Source organism: Lupinus angustifolius, chromosome LG10 (assembly GCF_001865875.1).
Source record: "Lupinus angustifolius cultivar Tanjil chromosome LG10, LupAngTanjil_v1.0, whole genome shotgun sequence".
NCBI lineage: Eukaryota > Viridiplantae > Streptophyta > Magnoliopsida > Fabales > Fabaceae > Lupinus > Lupinus angustifolius.
Window position 1 is genome coordinate 711,763 of NC_032018.1, and position 24,483 is coordinate 736,245.

At 34.8% G+C, this 24,483-nt stretch overlaps 2 protein-coding genes across 4 annotated transcripts; both read right to left on the minus strand.

The window, feature by feature from the left end:
- On the minus strand, nucleotides 724–9,811 carry LOC109358176. Of its 3 annotated transcripts, XM_019602261.1 has the most exons (15): nucleotides 9,650–9,745; nucleotides 8,858–8,957; nucleotides 8,251–8,378; nucleotides 7,776–7,929; nucleotides 7,560–7,669; nucleotides 6,712–6,795; nucleotides 6,570–6,618; nucleotides 6,410–6,486; nucleotides 4,214–4,343; nucleotides 3,954–4,033; nucleotides 3,680–3,878; nucleotides 2,398–3,565; nucleotides 2,001–2,114; nucleotides 1,177–1,922; nucleotides 724–984 (listed from the first exon to the last, which is right to left on the minus strand). In XM_019602261.1, exons 2-14 carry the CDS (start codon nucleotides 8,948–8,950, stop codon nucleotides 1,351–1,353), a joined length of 2,958 nt encoding a protein of 985 aa, XP_019457806.1. In that variant the 5' UTR covers nucleotides 8,951–8,957; nucleotides 9,650–9,745; the 3' UTR covers nucleotides 724–984; nucleotides 1,177–1,350. The 3 variants fall into 3 exon arrangements, with proteins under 3 accessions (XP_019457806.1, XP_019457807.1, XP_019457805.1); XM_019602262.1 differs by having other exon boundaries at nucleotides 2,398–3,878; nucleotides 9,650–9,811; XM_019602260.1 differs by having other exon boundaries at nucleotides 2,398–3,878; nucleotides 3,954–4,030.
- Nucleotides 11,865–23,901, minus strand: LOC109358177 (V-type proton ATPase subunit a1). The gene is made up of 18 exons (XM_019602263.1): nucleotides 23,593–23,901; nucleotides 22,066–22,110; nucleotides 21,493–21,615; nucleotides 21,190–21,297; nucleotides 20,747–20,860; nucleotides 20,423–20,596; nucleotides 19,952–20,089; nucleotides 19,310–19,417; nucleotides 19,050–19,157; nucleotides 18,774–18,922; nucleotides 17,730–17,883; nucleotides 16,368–16,528; nucleotides 15,574–15,780; nucleotides 15,301–15,484; nucleotides 13,973–14,056; nucleotides 13,433–13,629; nucleotides 13,288–13,347; nucleotides 11,865–12,666 (listed from the first exon to the last, which is right to left on the minus strand). The coding sequence occupies exons 1-18, from the start codon at nucleotides 23,734–23,736 to the stop codon at nucleotides 12,462–12,464; spliced, it is 2,463 nt and encodes an 820-aa protein (XP_019457808.1). The 5' UTR covers nucleotides 23,737–23,901; the 3' UTR covers nucleotides 11,865–12,461.

Consider the following 24,483-nt stretch of genomic DNA (forward strand, 5'->3'; position numbering starts at 1 on the left):
ACAAATTACATGAAAATCAATCAATTTTAAAGGTTAAGATTGCATAATTAATATAATCATTATACTGTATTGGTACGATGACTGATCCATTAATTTACTTCTTGAATTAACCAGCACAATACGGTTTTCATCACAATGTTTCCGGGAAGATGAGAGGAAGTTCTCAAATGTTGTTTTTTCTATTATTTGTTCTTTGTTTATTAACGAGAAACTATCTTTGTAAAATTTCCAAGATTGAGAGATTAAAATTATATTATATCTTTCAAAAAATCAAGAAAAATAGCAGAGCAGTGCAGTGTTTGTTCAGGAATTCAAACTACCTTTGTAGAAAGTGCCATCGATTGCTGAATACAGTACAACGGTGCAGTGAGATGCTACACGCTAGTGAACGATGGAGGTGGTGCTTCACTTTATATAATATTAATGGCATTCGTCACCATCCTCCAAATAACTCTTACATGTTCAATTTAACACAAAAAAATGCAGAAAGTAACTTTATAACATGTATTAAAGTATTCATTAAAGTGGCACAAGCTAAAGCAACACTGTCCGTGATCCTATATTAGGCTGATAAACAATTACAAAATCACAACAGCAAAATGGAAATTGGCTAAACAAAAAAAGGACAACTAATTATGCACAAAAAAGAAGACATAGTAGTAAAAGATGTTCAGGACAAAAGGCCACAAGATCAACCCAAATAGAAATAGCATATCAACTAGGGAAGGATGCAGCAAAAATCATATCCATTGAATCAGAGCCATGAAACCTCTATTTATATCCACAAATCTGGTTTAAACTAGAAGGAAAAAGATACAATTCCAATAAATATGGGATAAATCAATTTGAATGCCAATCAAGCTCCCATTCTCCACAGTATTTAAAAGAAAACACTCGACTACTATCTACTTGCCAATTAGATCATGCAAGGATCGGCGATCAAAATCTTGAATCTCAACACAGCTCACATCCGCAAATCCAAATCTGCAAAAAAAAAATAATGATTACTTAATGAAAAGGAAACAGCAATGTCATAATCGACATATGATAATATGATATATTGTATGAGTTGCAAAAATACTTCAAAATATAGATTTGACACAAACATAACATACAATACCCATTATAAGCCAATTAAGACATAAACGAAGCAAGGATGGAAGCTTTAATGATTACCAGCTGCAGCTATAATTATACGTCGAGAGTTTCATCATTAGGTATCCCAAACAACAAAACCAGTCATCGTGAATCACTCCCATCACCTTTGGCAACGCAGAAGAATTGTGTTTGTCCATTTCTGACTTGGCCTTAACCTGGCCAACAATAACAAAAATAATATAGCTGGCTGATTCAAATCCCAAATGTCCTTTTGTAAAGATCTGCAGAATTTGGCATCCGATATTTTGAATCATCATATCCTTTATAGAACTTGTTAAGTCCAAGTCTTTCATTTCTCAGAAGTTCAGCCATATTCAAAGTATTTCCACTCTCCACCTCATTCCAGGCATCCCACTGCCCATTTGACAAAGCTGCATTTCTAGACTGCTGCATAGATAACTGAGGATATGAGGCCTGATTACTGATTTGTGATTGATCTAACCTCGAAGAAATGGCATAAGAATCACCAACCAGAGAAAAATTATTCTCAAATTCAGAAAACCGAAGGTTTTGCTGTGGTGAGAAAGATCTTTGCATAGGTATTTGAAGTCTGGCCTCATTTTCAAAGTAATTTAATTGTGGAGGATAATTGGATCGCATGTCCGACACTGGGTTGATTAATGCTGCACCATGCAGTCTCCCCTTACCAACAGCTAAAATAGCAGGGTCCATAAATTCAATGTCTCCAGCACCACCATTATTTACAGTTGATGGAGTCTGATACGAGTTACTACGTAAGGAAGAAGGGTCAAGCAACCGATTCCCTGTCAAAAGGAAGAACAATTATATCCAACCACGAATATGCAAAAAGGCAAATAAAATTTAAAGAAACAATAAGTTACCAGAAAAGGAGTCAACGGCCTGACCCATTCTCTCATAAGACGAAAAACCAGGAGGAGGCAGCCTGCTTGGAACTGAAAATCCTGGCGGCGCCGAAATTTGAGATCTTGAAACAACTGAAAATAGAAAAGGAATGTCATTACATGCCTATAAAATGATAAGACAGCTATATAAAGTGTTAAGCCATTTTAAATCCTGTTATATAGCACTGTATAAGTCAAAATTTGAAAAATGGTGTTACCCACCAAGCATAAGAAATATTTTAAATACAGTTTACTCAACAAGAAGAAAGTTTAAGAAACAATGGCACGAAAACAGAAGAAATATGAAAGTGAAAATGACAAGAAACACAAATAAAAAGCAACCGTAGCCAGTTAAAGGAAGCTATTAAAAACTCACCAGAAGGCCTATTAGGAGAAGCAAGAAAATGACCATTGCGTAGAATTTCTGATTCCTCAAGGCTATTGGCATGGAAGCCATTAGCAATACCAAACTTATCCATAGACACATCTCTTTCTGAAAATTCCTGCATGAGTGAACAGCTATTTGGAAATTGCTGGCTGCTATTGTATGATGGATGTACATTAAAGGCATGAATGTTGGATTCCTCTTGCCTTGCAAAAGAAAATCTTGATTGATTGTTACTTAGGACTTTCCGGGTACTAGAATTCTTCAATGAACCATTCTGGTTATCAGTGTTGTCACCCAACAGTTTGGCCAAATTCTTAGGTGATGTTAGTGAGTCAGCCCAGCCATCGAATTCCATGGACAATATATTTGAAATTATAGTACTCTCACCCTTATCCACAGCAGCACCACTTCCAGTATTAACAGCTTCAGTAACTAATCTTCCATTGCATTGTTTGTTTCCTTCATCATGAGACAAACTATAAGAGCTGATACTTGCCAATTTTTTAGGGTATCCATTGCATAAAATGTCAGGTGCATGCAATACAGAATCATTCCCAACTTTATCAGCCATAGATATGGAACCAGCATTTGCAACAACACGTTCACCATGTTGAGGAAGCTGAGGATTATAACAGTTTGAGGCATGCAGGAAGCTAGACGACTTTGGCAAATAAGAACGACAAACAACTTCTGGATCCTTGAGCCGTTGATTATCAAAAGATGCTACATCGTCTTCCACTTCAGCGTTACCTGATAATACAAGGGGTTGAGAATCAAATCTCAAAGCACACCATTCCTTTGAATTACAAACCCCATTATCTGATGTGGCAGCTGATACAGCTGCATTTGTAATCATTGAATCTCCAAATTTGTCAGAATTGATCTGTAATCCTTGAGACTGGGAATATTTGACTAAGACGGAATCAGAAGGTGGTGTACTAGGTTTAGTTAGGCTGTAGTGTTCATTCCGGGCACTTCTATCATTGTTAATTGACGATAACTCAGAAGATAAATTATGAAAATGTTCAGTTGTAGTAATAATTGCTTCTTCAAGACCAAAGCTGCATGGTTGTCCAGTGATGTCAATAGAATTTGTCGTGTTTGTTGAAGTACAACTGCCTTTATCACTATCTCCAGCTAATGATAGAGAAGACAACTGATTGTTCAAATTTAAAGATGCAAGAGAAACATCAGAGGGTAAGGTTTTTTCGCCATCACTGCTATCCACGCTATTGTACTGTATAACAGGTTTCAACGATTCGTTTTTTACGCTAGATGTCATACTACGACTCTCATCACTGGACAGAGGCCTCGTTGTCACATCAATATGCAGTGAAGCCAGATTTGTGTCTGCAACAGCTAAGGAGCACGACAGTGCACTGCTGATTGTATCGGATCTGGGCTTGGATGGGCCATTTGAGCCTAATGTAACTCCAGCAGCAGGCTGACAATTGGTAGCCCGTGAACCCCTAGCAAATACATAGGTTGAGATGCTAATTTTCTTTAAATTACATCAACTTTCAAACTATAATAAAAAGTTTTACCAGGCAGCAGCAGGAAGAGCCATAGGCCTGCCAGAGCTTCCATTAGGAGGTGAACCTCTTACAAGGCTAGCCGAGCTTTGCTGCACAATTTAAAAGAAAAAAGTTAGTACTGACTTTCATTTTCAGATACAAAATGCACAAACTAAAATTTTGTAGCAACATAGTGAACTAGGAAAATGAACTGATGAAATAAAATACCAAAAAGGAAGGAGGCAGTACAACAAAACATGAGTTAAATGAAACATGAAGAAAGGTCCTACACTTGAACCATTTTTCATAATGGGTTTTCCTGGCGAGTTATTCATGCAATCATCCAAGGGAGGAGGCAATACAGTCCCTGACCGTTGTTGCATATTGTTGGCAGCGCCAGTAATTTGTTGAACACGACCTCTTCAAAACAATAAAGCAAGTGACTAGACTATTATATGAAAATCACTACATGCAGTTCAAAAGCAGCAGGGTTCAGGTAATGTGAATCCCATCTAAATATATTTAAAAAAGACAAAATCTAACTAAAGATATCATAACAAATTGATTTTGTTCAGGTACATATAGTTGTGTCTACACCACCTAGATCATTGCAAAACAATAATTAACTATAAGTTGGTCACAGCTATGTTGGAAAGGCAGCAAGATTATAAGCAGATGTAATGCTATATATTGTACTCTTTGAGAGAGAAATTGGATTGTTTATCAGGGAAACAATGCTTAGGTTGTCACAGCAATAGATAATGGCAGTCATCAAAACCAGGACTGTGCTCTTTGAGCAGTTTCTGAATATAAAGTAACTACAACGTGTTAACTAGGCTTCGTTACTAAGTTTCAGTGCAAGAACTTGGAACCATTGGTATGTTCATGTTGATTAGCAAGAAGCGAGATTAGGCCCCAAACAAACTCAAGATGTTAATCTATGATTATCTGGATATGGTGCCCAAATCAGCAGAGAATGTGGAGGATGAATCAGAAATGGCTGCAGCAGTGAACAATAAGTTAAGGACCCTGTTAGATATTTAAGAACGCACTTAACCACTTTGAAAAATCTCTCCGAGGTTATGACAGAAAGTGACGCACTTTGTTCGCACTACAACAGATTTCAGATCTAACGATTGTGCGCTTGGAATGCACCAACTGACCTATAGAGGTGTGGACTGATCACACAATCTCCCCAAACTAGGTCAATTTCCCGCCACCAAGCAAATGAGTAGATTTGCCCTAAGCTTCACCCACTTTAGCCTTTTCAAAAAGGTCTTTGATCTGCTCGTTGTTGTCTGAGAAGCAAAGAATCACTAGGAAGTAGTCCAAATTACACAATTGTTGGAGAGCAAATATTGAATTCATTTTGGATTATAGTCTTTTAATTAAAGATCAAGAGCAGCCAATAATGATGACGTCATGTATATAGACAAGGACGCATGGCTATGCTTCAGTGTTAATAAAAAGTGAAGGGTCACACTTGTTGAACTGAAACCCAAGACTGAGGAGTGCATCTGCAAGCCTCTCAAACAAGGCCATGAGTGCATGTTTCAATCTAGCCTCGTTTAGTAGGCAGAGCAATTATTCTTTATTTTCAACCCATGGAGTTGCTACATGTAAACTTCTTCCTTTAAGAATCCATTGAGGAGTGCATTATTAAAATCAAGTTATTAGACAGGCCAGTGATTACTGAGGGCTAAGGTTAGGATAGCTCAACAGTCACAGGTTTGAACAGTAGTGAGAAGGTTTCAATGTCGTCAAAACCAGACTGTTGATGGAAACCTTTGACTGCTAACCAAGCCCCATACATATCAATGCACCCATCAGGGTACTCCTTGACCCAGAACACCAATTGAGAACCAAAAGCCAATTTGCTAGCAAAGAGAGGAACCAAGGCCATGCGCTATTGGCAAGAAGAGCATCATACTCAGCACTCATGATTGTCTTCCAATGGCAATGTGATAAGGCCTGAGTCACAGTTGCACACTCAAGGTGAGGTAGCAGTAACGTAATGAACAGCCTAGGCTTGTGCATACAAGACTTGGATCGAGTTGCATAGAATGAACAGACAGAGAAACAGGCTTTGATACCGGTGGGGAAAACTGGCCAGAGTCAGAAAGGCAGTAGAATCTGAATATCCTGCTGACTCATCAGCAAGCTCCCATGTTGATGTAGTGAAATCCATTAATCTGCAATGCTTACATGTCTAATGAAAAGAAACAATCTTCTCAAGAAAATAATAGTGAAGTATCTCTGCTTTATCCAATTAAAAAGGCTTGAACAGCAGGATCACAGTCATCCAATTTCAACCACAGGTTTTATCTTTCAACTGAATACTAGTAACCCTCGTATAAAAAATCATTTAAGAAAAGTACCCAGTGGATAGTGAACGTATTTCATCTTCTGTTATTAAAAACCAATCTAAGGGATATACCCTGTGTCACAATTAGCCTCATATCAAAACTTCAACATAAGGAAAGTACCTAATTTCATCTTTAGAGAAACTATCTTCTTGGGAGCCAATCTCATGCAGATATAGACAATCTGGATTGCTGCAAGGCTGGTCAACAAGATCAATCCTAAATTAAAAGCATTATTGAGGCACAAGTTAAAAATATATCTACAAGTTAGTAATTTTCAAACCATATTTCGGAGCCATGCATGACAATATTTTGTTGTTCCAAAACAAGCCCTGCAAATGTATAAACCAAAAACATATAGAACTGATAAGAATGAATGAGAGCCCAAATACATCAAAAGGCATAATGGATATGAATACTAGTACCTTAAAGGTCTATCCTCCAAAACAAATCCATTTACATTTTGAATGCAACGGACCGCTTCTTCTTCCTTTGAATAAGTAATATATCTGAAACAAGAAAACTTCCTTTAGGAATTGCTCAATAGCAGAATTAATTATTTAAACATTATATTTTTTTAAATGTAACATGGGGCAGAAATCATTTTCCTAGTCTCTTTTAATAAAAAGTTTGGGTTTTATGCCAAACGTATTATAGAAGCACAGAGGACAATGGGCAAAGAAAGCAATTGCAATGGATAACTTAATTTCTTTTGGAAAAAACTACAGACTTGGTAATCCTAGTAGTTTTAAAACTAGCATCAAGATAGACTAACAGAGGGATGATGGAAGAGGCAAAAAATAGGCATTTCTGGTAAAACAAGTTCAAGGTTAACTAATTCAAAAAGATAACAAAGAGGAGGACCAGTACACAAACTGATGCTGGATGCATGATAAGGGAGTTTCAGAATAAGTTGAAAGAATGAAGACACCTACGTAGTTCAAATGAAAGAAGAATCAATAGCCAAAATAAACTGTGGAGAGAAAAGGTGTTGATGGTAGAGCTATTGGTGGGACATTTTGCTTGTTTCATTGGTAATGACTCTTAGTGAGATTGAAACAGGGAATTTTGCTCCCAATACAGTAGCAGCAGGCCACTATTTCTCCCATTACCGTGCCACTCCACATCGCCGTAGTGAAATGCTCTACTACAAGCATTCAGGAGTGGCTGGCTCTGTTACTTGCTATAGTGGCCACTACGCCTGTATTGACAACTCTGCAATACGACAAAGGAAGAAGGCTAAACTACAAACTTGATGAGAACATTAACTTACACACTACATGTATTATTTGGAAACTGCTGAACAACACCAGCTGCCGTCCGAGACATCGACACTTTTAAGACCTTCCCATATTGACCAAAATACTCTCGCCGCTGGAGAAGCTGCATAATTGGTGAAAAATAGAAAAAAAGTTCCTCAAGGGAAGAAGAGAAAATAAAAAGGGGAATACATGGATACAGTTGAAAGCAAAGCAGGTAAAATTTTTACATCTTCATCTCCCAAATTAAGAGGCAATCCCACAATGTAAACAAGGTTCCGCTGAATCACCCGCACATTGCTGAGCTGCTTCCGTCCTTCATATGACTTAGATTTTGCTTTCTGGTTCTTCAACCTTTTTTCCATATGAACTTCCGCTACCAATCTAAGGAAATATATCATAAACAAGAGAAACAAACGGTCAAAAAAGGCTTAGTTAGGTTTGTCATAACTAAACATGTTTCAAATTAAAAATGTAGCAAATAAAGAGTTTAAAACTGATATTTTCCTTAGTTCTTTCTCAAACACAAAAGAGATAACAACTTCAGAGTATCTACAACATATAACATTATGACTTATTGAATGACATAGTTCTACAAAAAAAATACATGCATAACCGAATAAGAATTGGAATAAACACCCTAGTGACCCTACTAAAACAATACAACATTACAAGCAAACAGAAATGCACTGTAAACAGAATAACCTCTCACAGTTTGCAGCCATTCCGACAATCTTATTCTTGTCATATGGAGAACGACAAGCAGGGCATCGCCCCTCTGTGTCATCCTTCTCAGCCATGTCCATTATGTGATGCCAACACCAGACACATATCTACAAATAAGGAGATGAAATAAGCAGTCATCATTATTAGAGTTTATTATGATAGAATAGTCCTCAAGAAACAAAACATGAGCAGGATCTATATCTCATATACATGCTGATTTGCAAAATAAGAAGTAAATTTTTTTTCACGAGTCAAAAATCTCATGGACACTAAATAGTGGGTAAGTATCAAAGTAACCACAGGATTCAGTTAACAATAACATAATAATTAATAACACACGGTTCTCAGTTCAACAATAAATGTCACATTGTGACTACATAAAATAAGACTGAGAATGCAAAAGGGCAAAGGGATAAGCAGTAAGCCTTGAAGAATAGACATGTTAAAAGATCAAGAGAGAGGAATATATATACCAAAAAAGAAGTGTGAACAGACCTTACAAAATTATTTTCTTCAACAGATCAAGAGATAAATAAAAAAATCCAGCTTATTGCATAATTAGAGGATCATAGAAATTGAATCAAACCTGATAACCACATTTGCATGGTTTCAAGTGTTGATCTGTCAAATCCATCTCTTCAGCACAGAGAGGGCAAGTCCTTTCTCCTTCGTCACTCATGATTGCCCTGGATGAAAATTTCGGAAACCAGGAAGCACACGTTACTGTCAAGCAAACACTGACAATATTCAACACAGATTTAAGCGACAATTTTCCCCCTTACAGTCATGGATAAATAGAAGAGGAAGCAATCTACATCTAGAGAACCGACAATACTGTTTTGCAACTAGAATCCACGGATGAGAAAAATCAACCCAAAAAACAATCACACCGTGTAAATTATCATCTACACCCTAATGCAAGAATTAGGTATTGAAGTTTTACACTATGCCACAGTCACTTTAAAACACTTCAAACAAAAAATATCAGGATAGTAAATAACACACATATTTCAGCATACAAAAAATAATAACACCAGGTAAGTAAGCTACAAACAAAAAACAAAGCAACAATTCATATAATCATATCAAAAGTCAAAACAAAATAGATTGAACTTCGTCCATGAGAAAACACAGATCAACTAATAAATCACAAAGAAAAAAGAGAACAATTAGCAATCGATGACGTAAACACAATTATTTGAAACTAATCATACCGAATTTAAGAGCTGGATTATGAATTCAAACATTAAACCAAAAAAAAAATAACAAATCCGCCAAAACCATCAAAAACAAAAAAAAAACACGAAACCGTAATAGATCTAGAAATTTTCGATTCAATTAAGAAATCAGGTAAACAGATTCGAAGTCCAATACTCACAGTATTGAGATCGAAAACCGGAATGAATATTCGCACAGCGATAAGAAAAGGAAAACGCAGAAAGAGCGATGTAAGGATAATAGCGAAAACCAGAAAGTGCTTTGTTTTTTCAAAAGAGAGAGAAGAATGCTTTGTTTGTGTGGTGAAATGGGCCTTTTTGGCTGCTACGCATTGCTGTCATTCAATGTATTCTCCTTCTTCTTAAATACCCTTCTTTTCTACATTTAATTACCGCAACGTGCCATTTTCTGTCCACGTTTCACTTTACGTTTTTATTAGTCAGCACGATTCACTGTTTCACAATTTAGATTCTCTACGGTGCGTCTTACCATACGTGTGTATTTTTTTAGAGTTTAGTCAATGTTTATTATTACTTGCCTAATACATTATTTATTTACTAATAATATTATTTTGCATCATCAAGTGTTTTCTTGACACGTGGTTACTACCTTTTTTATCCCCGTTGGATTGTGTTTGGGGAAAAGTCCCTTTCTGCGTAATCTAAGACAAAATCTTCCTTTAAATAAAAACAAAGCAAAGACCATATTTTATGCTTTTTAACCCTAAAAAATAATATTAATAAATGCAAATAAATAGATAAATACTTTATCATTTGAAATTTTTTTAATCAAATAATATGATAAACAATTTATTTATTTATTTGTAGTTACTTTTAATTTACTAAAATCTCCTTGACACACAAATGAATAATAAGAAATTGTATTAGTTCATATATATATATATATTATATGGTATTCTTTTTAATTATACGTTATATTCAGATTTTTATATTAAGTTAATAACAATAATTGATATATATTTTATTTTTCTAAGCAATTCGACGCTTATTTATTATTTTTGTAGCCTTGAACTGTTTTCTTTTTGTATCCTTAAATATAAATTCACTTTTGGTAACTGACTTTGACTTTTTTTAATTTTTAATTTTTATTATAATTAGAAAAAAATGATTACTTTTATTTTCAACTTACTTGATTCCTTTCCAGTAAAAAATCCTAATTACTAAAATTATAATATTCAATTTGATTATTTCCTTTATGAGGAAAATTTATTTCTAATTATTATAATGATTCATTTCATCAATTAAATAGTTACCAATTTGCTTACTCATATATTTCAAAATTAGGCATGTTGGTATGACAATTTATGATCAAATCAAATCCTTTGTAGTATAGTAGAGCAAATTTAGATAGAAGAAGGAAGGAAGAATAGATGGTCCCTCAAGAATAGCTCCTTTGTTAACTATTAATTTTTCTTCTTCTATCACTCTTCTCGGCACAAGTATAGCCACACAGATTGGGCTAAAGTGTTATGCTTCTACTTTAAGAAAAGTTGCAATTAAAAATTAAAACCAGATTTTGTTAATAAAAATAGCATACTAAGTAATAGGACATTACTTAGGTATTGTTATCTTATGTTCTCTTTTTTTCCACTTAAAAATACAACATGCATAACAACTATTATAGCATTAAGGTTGATGATGTCTCATGGCTTAGTCCAATGGAGGAACCTAGCACATTGTGGCCTTTTTTGTTACACATTTAGTTTTTTTGATTGGGAAGCAGTACTAATAGTATCTAGAGAAAGGTACCTAAGTTATGTCCTGAACAATACCCACTAAAATATCTCATGGCCAAAATAAATGCATTAAACATATCCTATATAAGTAGAGAAAGCTGTTGTGGAATGGCAATAGGGAAAAAGTTAAGGCAGAAGATTAAAAGTATATATGTTCATGCCATTTATTTATACTAGCAATCATCAATGCGATTTATAGTTTTATACTAGCAATCATTAGTACCATTTTCAGAAGAGAAGTCGAGCCAACTGTTCATGCCATTTGTACTACCAATCATCAATGCTAAGCCATTGCTAGTAGCTTTTTGGACCATGATATTTACATTTTACAATCAATACCTAAGAGTCAATGCTGATATGATGAATATAACAAGCATAATGGTCAATTTATTTAGAGTAAATTCTTACAACAAAATAAATAGAGGTGGGTATAGTTATATAGTCATAAATTTACAGCCCAAATGATTTTGAGCCACTAATTCAGTTTACATTATAAGTTAGTTGATGAACTGAGCTGGAGATAATCAATTATTGTAAAAAAAAAACAATATTAATACTGTATTAGAAAATTACATATTTCGGTATGGAACTTTTTCTTTAATGGCCACAACCCACGAAATAAAAAAGTTACATGTTTTTTTTCACAAGGTCAAATTGTATTCCCTGACTAGTGCCAGGGTTATCATGACATAAGTTTCATACAGATGGCATTATTCAGCTTCAGACTTCTGTACTTGACTCTGATTATTCCTTACAAAAAAAATGAGACTCTATAACTTGTGATTAGCAATACAAGAATAAAATTCATAGAAAATGATTACTTTCCCATCCAAACCCACACTACATCGTGGATATGTGCGTAAACCCAAAAAACCAAAATCCAACAGCTACAGACTACACTATATGATGGATCCCCAGCCCCTCTTTACAAAAATTACGCTAGATAGTTATTTCCCTCATCTCTTCCCGTTTCCTATGTTAAGAAAGAAAAACAAAAACTATAAAGTAAATATTCTGTTAGAGATGCCTTTGATGACCCAGGAAGATGAGCAAGAATTTCTTTTGCTAGGTCAATTATCAAGCAGCATACAAGCACGCAAACCTGACATGCACAACCACCAATTTTGGTTCCTGAAGATTCTTATTGTGTGCTCCTACTATTTGTGTAAACATATTTGCATGTAGTTGCCACAAAACCAAGATAAATATGTATGGATCATTCATCGTCCTCTGTTAAGGAGCCAAAGGAAAAAGGCTTGAACTTGTAGCCATCGCCATGGTAGAATTTATTTTGAAATTCTACCCAATGAAGACGTAGCGCATGAAGAAAAGCACTCAGAGATTCCATCATAAGTAGTATGAAGGCAGTTGCAAAGGCAAAAACAGCTAACCCCACTAACCGAATGACGAGATTGTCATACCTGGTATAATTGCAGCCACAAACAGCATCAATGATTAAACAATAACATTTAAAAAATGCAATGAAGGAATGTAGACGTGACATGTGATTAAATCTCAAAGGTAGAATATTTGAACAAGCTGAGGGTTTTATCTTATACCCAGCTATAAATTCAAAAAACTTTCTATAGTTCAACTCCAGTGATATACAAGTAAAATATCCATAACATGTGTAGAATAGCCATATTTTTAATAAGGATCAATTAGAGGCCATGCCATCTAAACTAGCTTGTATTTCATGCTCATGCATACACTAAGGCCGCACCAATATCAATTAAAATAAATTTATCAGACAGAACTTTCATAATGATTACACCAACAAAATGAATCATCAACACATTATCTGAAAAACCACATCCACGCCATAAAAATATCTTTTACTGACGTATCCCCAGATTATTTAAGGAAATAAAAATACTGTTTCTAACTATGATCAACGTTGATGCCCATCACAAACTATAATCTCATGTTTAACGTGCAAGGGTACTCTAATATTTTAGGAAAGGACATTTTTAAAATATTCTAATAATGATAAGGAAAACAGAACAATATCAATTTACAGGTTAGAAGTGATAAAAACTCACCCCCAAGCAAGAAGCAAGACTTTCTCATAGAAAACAGTAGAAAGTTCTGAGTGAGCCAAACTGCAAAATGGTGAGAAAAGTCAACCAATGAACAAGAACCCACCAAGTGGGAAGTCATGGCAACGAGGGAATATCATGAGCAAACCTTAATGCCCAAAGTCGAAGGTATGAAGCTGTATTTGAAACGGAACCTAGAATAAACTCAATGGAGTGGATCATTTGATGAACAAAGACCTCGGTGAAATTGAATTCTTCATGATGATTTTGCCTCGCAGAATCTGGCTCCAACTCAAGGTCCATCTCGGAGTTATTAAGTAGACCATAACTACGACCTTGAAATCTCTATATAATAACAGCAGGATAAAAGATTAGTAATCTAGGCAAACTACTTGGCAGCCCCTTAGTTACTATCTGCAACAAAATTATAGAGCAAAGACAACTATAGCCAGAAAAACTGTCTGTATAGATGGAAGGAATTAATAATAGGTTGTGTTTTGCCTTTTAAGCATATTAATTCCAAGGAAAACTAATCTCATAACAGTTCCAAATCAGCAGTGATGTTGGGGAACTCAAACCACAGACATATGTAGACAACATATGTACATGTAACAAAGAGGTTTCATTGAACAAAAGAATCAAACTCTCTAGGGAAAAAATCATACACAAGGAAGGTGACAAGTGGTACCTCAGTGTAAAGTTTCTTTAGTATAAACGGTTTTGGAAAGAGCATCCACGGAACTGCAATTAGAGCCAAAAGCAACAACACAATCTGCACATAATGAGAAGCAATTCAGAATGATGAGAAATCAGGAAACAGAACAACTTGTTATGCAAAAATGAAGAAAAGAATCAGATTCATACTTGAAGTGGCCTCTGGCCCCAGAACAACTGATTCTCACCAAGGTTCTCTGTAGGGCTCAAAAACATGTATATCATAACATGATAAAGGTCTGCCTGAGATCCAGTGCACCACTTAAGAACAATGAGAAAGGAAAGATACCCAAATAGACTGTTGAGGAAAATCATCTGCGGCACAAACTGGTACCTGATAGTAGCATGAATAGTAAGTTAAAATATTCAAGTAAAAGGATAGCACAATAATAACTGCATGGGCCAGGCAGAAGAGTGAAACACCTTATATCCAGTGAGCTTCCAAAGAAACGAGCATTGAAATAACTTAACATAATTCCTAAGTTCATATGCACAACTCCAAACAGAATGGACATCTTCATCTTCAAAGAATTCAGAAAAGCCAATTCTGACCGACTACCACGCCAGCTGGGATCCACGCCAAATGGGTATGGATCTTTGTATTTGACTAAGCCAACAGTATGTGCATCCCTGGTATAAGGTGGAATGATAACAATTCACACAGCACTACAATTAAAACCTTGCAGCTAAAAAATACAGAAAATGTAACAAAATCTTTCCAAAGTGTAGATTCTCAGCAAATATAAATACCGAAAATTAGAAAAAAGCCAAGCCTTTTTCCACTAGGTGGCATTGGCTACTTGGATCAAACAATATCATAATCTCCTACCATAAATTATGTTCGTAGACAACTATTAGCTAGATTTAACGAGTTAGGCCCATTTATTAAAGATGCAAAGCTGCAAGTGGTGATTATCCCCAAAATAAACAGGAATAAAGCACAGGGGAAACCGGAAATGATTAAGAAAGATTTAGAGATCAATGCTTTGTCAATGAACATATTTTATGAAAGAACATTATGGTGTTGTTCAATCCATGTAGCCGACCGAACCCAACTAGTGGGATGAAGGCTCGGTCGTTGTTGTATAAAGGCAACTCAAAGAAACTAAAAGGAGAAACTTACATTAATAAGGCATTATATATCTTGGTACGAAGGTTTTGGAAAGAGCATCCACGGAACTGCAATTAGAGCCAAAAGCAACAACACAATCTGCACATAATGAGAAGCAATTCAGAATGATGAGAAATCAGGAAACAGAACAACTTGTTATGCAAAAATGAAGAAAAGAATCAGATTCATACTTGAAGTGGCCTCTGGCCCCAGAACAACTGATTCTCACCAAGGTTCTCTGTAGGGCTCAAAAACATGTATATCATAACATGATAAAGGTCTGCCTGAGATCCAGTGCACCACTTAAGAACAATGAGAAAGGAAAGATACCCAAATAGACTGTTGAGGAAAATCATCTGCGGCACAAACTGGTACCTGATAGTAGCATGAATAGTAAGTTAAAATATTCAAGTAAAAGGATAGCACAATAATAACTGCATGGGCCAGGCAGAAGAGTGAAACACCTTATATCCAGTGAGCTTCCAAAGAAACGAGCATTGAAATAACTTAACATAATTCCTAAGTTCATATGCACAACTCCAAACAGAATGGACATCTTCATCTTCAAAGAATTCAGAAAAGCCAATTCTGACCGACTACCACGCCAGCTGGGATCCACGCCAAATGGGTATGGATCTTTGTATTTGACTAAGCCAACAGTATGTGCATCCCTGGTATAAGGTGGAATGATAACAATTCACACAGCACTACAATTAAAACCTTGCAGCTAAAAAATACAGAAAATGTAACAAAATCTTTCCAAAGTGTAGATTCTCAGCAAATATAAATACCGAAAATTAGAAAAAAGCCAAGCCTTTTTCCACTAGGTGGCATTGGCTACTTGGATCAAACAATATCATAATCTCCTACCATAAATTATGTTCGTAGACAACTATTAGCTAGATTTAACGAGTTAGGCCCATTTATTAAAGATGCAAAGCTGCAAGTGGTGATTATCCCCAAAATAAACAGGAATAAAGCACAGGGGAAACCGGAAATGATTAAGAAAGATTTAGAGATCAATGCTTTGTCAATGAACATATTTTATGAAAGAACATTATGGTGTTGTTCAATCCATGTAGCCGACCGAACCCAACTAGTGGGATGAAGGCTCGGTCGTTGTTGTATAAAGGCAACTCAAAGAAACTAAAAGGAGAAACTTACATTAATAAGGCATTATATATCTTGGTACGAAAATAAAAGACATTGAGAACTGGGACAAAAATTAGAGACTCTATACGAGACAAATTGAACACACCTGCATGAACTATCTCGGCATTTATAAGCAGATGCGCCAAATATGTGAAAAGGAACACAAAAGAATTCATTGTAGATTAACCCACAATAGATTGAAAATAGAGACATCAAAAGAAGCACATAGCGCCCGCCGAATAACATCTCCATAAAGCTTCCAAGTTTCTGGTAGAAATCAAATGAAACTGTTAGCTATTTTGTTGCAATACATAGAGAAGGACAACAGTAAAGGATATTTGTGTCTCTGCTTGAACTCGTATGTACTACTACAAAGGTTTACAAAAATAAAACATTTTGATTTTCAAGATATGTATGGACAAAAAACACATTAGAGTGAAAAAATTGCCACCTCATCACTAGGATATTTATAAGGTAAATTTAGAGGTGGTAAAATTATCCATAATCCACAATCCATCCAAATCCAAGAAAATTAAATTCATCCATTAAAGTTAATGGATATAATCCAATAGATAGTTTTAATAATGGATGGATTCAAACTCATCCATTATATCCAATGGATATCCATTTGGATTGGATACCTTTGCTTTTCAATTTTCTTCACTATCTTGACTCTCACTTTCTCCTCTTGTATGTGCTTCTCGTTTTTACTTCGATTATTTATTGAATTAAATTCTCATATTAGCCTATATTCTTAATAGCACTTGCTCATATGATAGAGATATCAATGGTAGGACACGTGAATGTGGTTAATATTAAAAGTTTGTTCTTAAACACAGCATGTATATATATATATATACATTAAAAATGTTATAGGTAGAACCTTAAAGGATGCACATTTGTAGCATGTTGCAAAATAACAATTTTTACAAAAAATCACTTTTTTTCTTAAAAAACACATTTTTCATAAAAACGAACTTTAAAAGTGATTTTTTTTAAATGATTTTAAAAAATACTTTATTTAAATAGCGGTTTTTAAAAGGATGAATTTCTTTAAAAAATGTTTTTAGTTTCAACTCAAAAAAATCAAATGGATTGAAATTCATCCATTAATTTGGGATATGGATGGATTGTATAATTTAAAAAATCATTTAATGGATTGGTGGATGGCATCCATTAGGATCCAAATCCAAATCCATCCATTTGACACCCATAGGTAAAATATATTGAATGCTCACCAGCTAACAGTAAAAGGCTTAGTTGACATCATTCTTTGAAAACTAACCATTACAATCCTTCTAAAAATTAGAAGGAAAAGGAAGAATGTTCATATTTGATGTATCTCAAATAAGATTTTAATCATTGAAGATGAACCTAGACATGTCACATGCCCATTATACTTTTTTCCTAATCCTTCCACAGTTCAATTATTACTTTATTGTTTATGACACAGTTAGAATGAAATTACCTGAGTGTTGAGCTTGCTTTCACGAGCTATAAGAACTAATGCTCCCAGCAATAGGCAAATTCCATGACCCCAATCTCCAAACATAACAGCAAATAGGAAGGGGAATATAATAGTTGTGTACACTGCAGGATTTGCTTCTTGGTATCTCGCAACACTGCCAAGTAAATGGACTAATTAGAAATCTTATCAGTTGCCATGGATTATAAACCTAGGAAGTAATAGCTAATAAGCTTGTTTCAGTCACAATACATCCCTAGAATTAGTCCAGAAAAGAAAAAGTGCTAGCAATATAAAGAAAGTATACGTAAAATAAGAATGTCACATGATGTAACAGCTAAGGAAGTTTTACATACTCTTAGACTGACGTTCAAATTAACAAACACATTCATAAACAGAAAAGAGGTGTGAAAGGATCAACTCTCCGACATTTTCTGTCCACAAAGGCTCGTTCGTCCATGTGTAAACAAAAATCCGCAGAATACTAATTAGGTTGAAAGTTGAAACCTGAGTTTTTCTATCTCTTTATATGCCTAATATACAAAATTTTATTATTCACCTCATTTATCTATTCAATCAAACAACACTTAAGACAGTTCCAATTGTGGACTTCATCCGGGGATGCGTAAGAAACTTCATGTAAAAAATATTCTATAATCAAGAACTTGCAAAATTTTAATTTTGCTTTACCTCAAAATTATATTCTCAAAAAATAAGCTCTACAGCTTAGACGTAGAACATACACTAATCAGACAATTACCAGCGCCATCCGCAAGATGAATATTGTCAAAATCCTTTAGCTACAGCCAAAGCCTCTAGCTTCTATGTGGGTTCAGCTGTATACCGTTTAGGTCAAAATTCTTTCTAACAATTCTACATACACTAATCAGACTTTTATCAATCTATTGATAGAGTCAGAGGCATAGCATATTGTCATGCATTTCTAATTTCAAGAAAAATAATTTTCTAGAGAACACTCCAAAACATCATTTCAAGACATTAAAGTATGCATGTTGTTGCCACCGAATGCAATAATATTAGGCTCACCCATATGCATCAACAATTTCCTGATACGGACTTGTGAAAATGTTGGTCCTAAAATATGTAGGCGGTGATTCCACTGAATCCATTGGATGGAAGATTATGCCAACTTGAGAGCTGCTATCAAAAGATGCACGTTGCAGTGCCTCCTGAATCTGGAAAATCATTAAGTGCAAGCACTTCATTAGTGTATAATGTCTCAATTCCTCCACAATTAAAATATTAAAGGGATTCAGTGAGTATCCAACAAAATTTATAAAATTAAAAGAGAAAAAACAATACCTGTGTTTTTGCAAATATAGGGCACCAGCCCTCTCCGACAAGACATTTTTTTGTGACATCAAAATTTAACATGTTCAGTGTATCATACACGCCTTTCTCTCTTCTTACCTAAGACAAGATGATAACTGATAAGGATAAGAGTCATTGGTTCACAATAAATATCCATTGTTTGCACATGATTATCAGGTATTAGGACTACTTTGCAGTTGAAACAGAGAGGAAACATCTCAGACAAGAAACATACAGAAGATAACTCTTACCATGTTGATCCATTGTGCTAGATGAACCCCTACAGAAGCTAGAGCCTTATTCCGGTGCCTAATCCCAGCATCCAAAGTTGCCTCTAAGTCAGTAAGACGTGATGAAACCTGTACCCAAAAACTAAAACTTCTCAACCATCAACCACATTTTCCAACTTTCCATATTTGTAGTAAACAGTTTCTAAAAAAAATATTGTAGTAAACAGTGGTGAAATATAAAGCAACATCAAGAACATAAAGAACAAGTCAATCGACCTTAATTGAGTGTTAAACTACTCTTTTTCCCATTCATACCAGTTAATATCCATGAATAGTTTCATGGAAAATACCGCCTTCAAAAAAAGATGGTACTACATACTGAAAAATTAAGGAGCATCTGAATAAACCTATTCAACTGGAAACTAAATATGTGAATACTTTGGCAATGCCACAATACTAGAAAAGAAAAGGATGTAGTTCATGAGCAAAGATAATGTGAAGTTCCTTAGTATTTAGCTTATACGACTGCAAAAAAAATCTCTCACTGAAACTGTAACCACAAAAACCACAATTTCATACAGAGCACATTTTGCCTCTATGTTATAATGAAGATTATACATAACTGAAGAGCATCTTCCTAAGGTGAGTAGTGAGCACACTTACCTCTCTAGTTATTTGTCTCTGCTTGGTTATATCTTCAGGAACAGGGTAACAGTTTGCACCAAATGCCTCACAAATTTTAAGAATCTTTGTTCTTGCCTGTTCCCCCGAGAAAAAGACAACGAAAACTGTTTTCTCAATCTGAAAAGAAAAGCTGGGTCTGAGTCATTATGCAGACAGAGAAATAAAGGGTGATTAGTGCACGAGGCTCCAACCTAGTGAAGGTCTGGGAATGGCAGATGTGCACAACCTTATCCTTGCAAGCAAAGTGGCTATTTCTAATATTTGAACCCATGACCTCCAGGTCACAAGGCAAGCAACCTTATTGTTGCGTCGAGGCTCACCCTCTAGACAGAGAATATATTAATGGAAAAATAAACCAACTGGGAATAGGATAGGTCACAATGATAAATACAGATTAAATAAACAATCCAAATTATCAGTCTTCTTAAAAGTAGTAAGAAAGAAGTAAACCATCTCAGATGAAACAGGATCCATGATTTGTTCATCAGCAGATGCTTGATTGAAAAGCATATTGCCTCTTGTGGCACGAAACAACATCCTTTCAAACCTAAGAATCTTGGATTTACAAATTATCCCACTGATAAATCTTAAACCAGATTGGTTTGATGGTCCAGGCCTCATTTCCTGTAAAATAAACAATTTTTTTTACAGGGTAAATTTTTTAAAGAACACTAGGAATTGCACTTGCACTCCTCGCACTAGAAAAATATCAAGGATGGTGGAGGAGGCTACAATAGAAAAATATCAAGGATGGTAGAGGAGGTTACAAGGAACCTGTTCAAGTAAAGATGCTGCCTCAACATATTCATCATGAGAGTATACATTCTCTTGTAGTTCTCTCTCATCTGGAACAGCATGACCATGACTTGAGACAAGAAAACCACAAGCCTGAATTTTATCCACCAATTTGTATCATATATCCAGTACAAAAAAGCACTATAGATACATTTAATTCATTAGAAAAACATAGTTGCATTTGTGAGTTAAGAACAAATTATCATACTGATAATTGACAGAATACATTAATAAAATAAACAAAAACTAAAAAGAGGGGGCAAAACATGTTAAATTATGATTACAAACTGCATTATTTGCTCACTGACATTAAACAGGAAAAGCTAATGCAACCAAAATAACAGGGAGCATATATACACCTCTAGAACTTCAAAAATTAACCGGAAATATGCTGAGCATAACATATTAAAGAAAAAAAATACCTTCTGCAATACAATCTTGAACTCCAAAAGTTCATTATATGATTGCCGGAGTTTGTCACTATTAGAGTTCATTTCAATTAGCTCATGTTCATGCTCAGCAAGCTGCATCTGATATTAAAAAAATATCCAACAGAACATACATTGTCAGATTCAAGAGTGAAAATCCTCAAGCAAACTGGCAAACTGCTGATCACCAATTTGAATTACAGCAGTATGTCAATGCTGGCAGCATGATAACATCTAACTTGAATGCAAACCCTAAAATCATATCTTATGGAAAACATCTGTAAAATAGAAAGAGACCTCTAAATCCTCCAAATCAATGTCTGGTTGCAATACGGGATGAGAGGAAGACACTAAACCAGCTTTATTAATTTGATCCTTGAAGAATCGTAGCTTTCTGGACATTTCTGCACATCGCTTTACCTGTCAAAACAGAAATGCAGTTAATATCAGTAATAATAACAATAATAGACAAAATTATCATAATCACGACTTTTGATTTTTTCATATATATACAGTCCATTAAAAAAGACAAGAAAATTGAAGAGCGCATATTCTAGACAAAATTTTTTTAAGAAAAATGAAGTTGAATTACTTCTTCAGCATAACCATAATCTGATTCACATGAAGCAACCTATGTTACTGATTATACTACACCTCCTCAAAAACTTGAAGAAGCAAATCATGTTCTAAATGCAATGACACCAGGACATGGTGTTATCAGAACTGGCCATATTGATGTCTCAAAATCCAAACGGCAGAATAGTAGTATAGTACCCACAAAATATACTAATAAGCAACCATTCCAAAAAGGTGAAAGATTTAGGGCATTCATAATGCAACAGGATTTCGAATTAGTAAAAAGGAGACTACCTGATTAACAAACGTCCTCTGGAAGGGGCTTTTATCGGCATTTAACTGCAGACGAGAAAAGAGTGTCCATAAAAAATGCAACAGTGGAATATCAATACAAAAATCACACCAGCAACATCCAGACTAGAAGTACTTCTACAAGTCTGCGTGTGGGGAGGGAAAGAAAAAAGATTGAACAAACTTCGAATATTTCCTAATACACTTGTAATTTTGCCACCTAAAGTAACTTATAAAAGGGTGCAATAGGACAGCAAGTATATGATATTACAAAGATACAACATTGAAAAATCAAATAACATTCACACTCGTTACTCTCTCCAAGTGGAAATGTACGATAGAAGATCAGAATCATAAAAGTGACATCAAGTTTGGTAAATCCAGCATATCAAGATAATGTAAAGCCTGGGATCTGTACCCAAAAGAACTACAGCTCTCAAGATAGCAATTCTAACATGTTTTTTTCAGATGTCTCTCCTCTTATAAGTTATAATTTACAACATTCTACAAAATAAATAAATAAATAAAATTAACAATTCAAAAAAAAAAATCTAACACCACAAATAACACATGATACATGAGCATGAATAGTCAACTTTTCCTAAATTACCAGTGGAATTCACCATTATCATCACCATTCGAACATAAGTTAACAGAATCTAACATCAAAGGAAAACAAATTAAATAAGTTTCAGCAGATAACAGTCATCTAGTAGTTGGATCTCAAACTGCAGTCATCATCTATGAACCAATTAGACAAGCATTAACCACCTTCAACAACGATGAGAAAACTCCATGTCCCTAGAACCTACTCCTAATCATCAAACTTAGCCTTGTCATCTACATTTTACGTACTCCATAACCCAAGCAACCAACACTTAACTTAATAAACCTACAATGCAGCCAAATACTTACCACTCAGGTCTCAAATCATAATCATATTCAACATTTCAAGAAATTCCAGATAAAAGCACATTTCAACATTGAATCAGTTTGCATAATCTCTCCAACAGAAAGTATCTAACATCCAAATCAACCACACTAACCTGCCAACAAATCACCGGCACTAGATTCCTACAAAATTTGCATTCTGCATGAAATTAGTACCGTAGTACTACATCGAATCACACACTGAATTCAACCAAAAGCTAAAAACACATCCCGTGTCTCAAACCATTATTAAATTCACCTCTTAAAGACACTTCAAATCAAAATACAATTAAACACCGGATCGGATTGCATAAACTATACATGAAGGATCTAACACGACAACAAAAACACTAGCACTAGATTCGTCCAAATTTGCATTCAACATTGAATTAATCCCACACTACTGCATTTTCACCATTTCTCAGAGTCGCACATTCAATTCAACTAACAGTTGCAAAAGAAAACACACAAAAGCATAAAACAAGTTATTCAACCATGCACAAGAAGATAAAACACATAACATCGATAACAAAAGCAATAACTAATAAAGGAAAGAAGAAAAAGAGAAACGTTGGATGTGGAAGAAGAGAGAATAGTTACGTCACGAAATTGGAGAAGACCGAGTTGGCCTAAATAGGAGATGGCACGGTGAGAGGATTCGACGGGGATAATGAGCTGAACGAAGCTCATCTTCTCAGATCGCATCAGATCCATCGGCGGCAAGTTATCGATGAATTTTTCCATTTTCCCAGAAAACTCAGAGAAAATGGATCTGAGATTCTCCTACTTAGATCTGAGTAATTCCAAAAACGTGCGTTTTGTTACTTTTGTGTTTACTCGTGTGGGATAGATAGAGAGAGAGAGAGTTATTTTGGAGAATTTGCTTTCCCAATTCAAAGTGACATTAGAATCGGAAGATTTCTGTGTCTCTAAGCAAAAACTGAGTGAGAGATAAATAAAGTAGGCAAATTATTCATAAATAAATTATTACACCATACGCTATTGGTGTTCTTCACGGTAACTAGCCAAGCTGGCGGTGCGCTCGTTTATAATAGTTTATAACATAAGAGAATGTTGCTTTTCATTAGTGTATATATATGTATATAAAGATGTGATCATAAATGTATAAATGGTATATATGAGTGTTGTGAGAATCAAATCACACAGTCTCACTTATTTAATGGATGATTAAATTTAAAAACAATTTTGGTTATGAGAGTTATATAGTTTTAAACCGAGGAAAATCTAGTCTGATAGTGTTAAACTCGATTAACCCTGGAAGTAAACCGGACGGTTCACTTAAAAATAAAAATAAAATGAAACAATGCTCTAGTATTTTGATTTACTATGGTCCATAAAATACAAAGAGATATTACTTCAATATAATTATACATAATTATTAATTATATATAGTTTTAAATTTATATATAAATATATATTTGTAGATAAAATTTATTAATTATATATGGAATCATTCGGTCAGATCGGACA

Bases quoted from the DNA above. Each gene is read 5' to 3' on its own strand.
- LOC109358176 (XM_019602262.1), bottom strand. From the start codon at position 8,950: ATGAGTGACGAAGGAGAAAGGACTTGCCCTCTCTGTGCTGAAGAGATG. The intron at 7,670-7,775 runs GTAAAAATTTTA...CCAATTATGCAG, and splicing joins TTAATTTGGGAGATGAAGAT to CTTCTCCAGCGGCGAGAGTA. The intron at 3,879-3,953 runs GTAAAACTTTTT...TGTATTTGCTAG, and splicing joins GCTCTTCCTGCTGCTGCCTG to GGGTTCACGGGCTACCAATT.
- LOC109358177 (XM_019602263.1), bottom strand. From the start codon at position 23,736: ATGGAAAAATTCATCGATAACTTGCCGCCGATGGATCTGATGCGATCT. The intron at 22,111-23,592 runs GTAACTATTCTC...TCTCGTCTGCAG, and splicing joins GTCTTCTCCAATTTCGTGAC to TTAAATGCCGATAAAAGCCC. The intron at 17,884-18,773 runs GTGAGCCTAATA...TTTACTTGGCAG, and splicing joins GAAATTGTTGATGCATATGG to TGTTGCGAGATACCAAGAAG.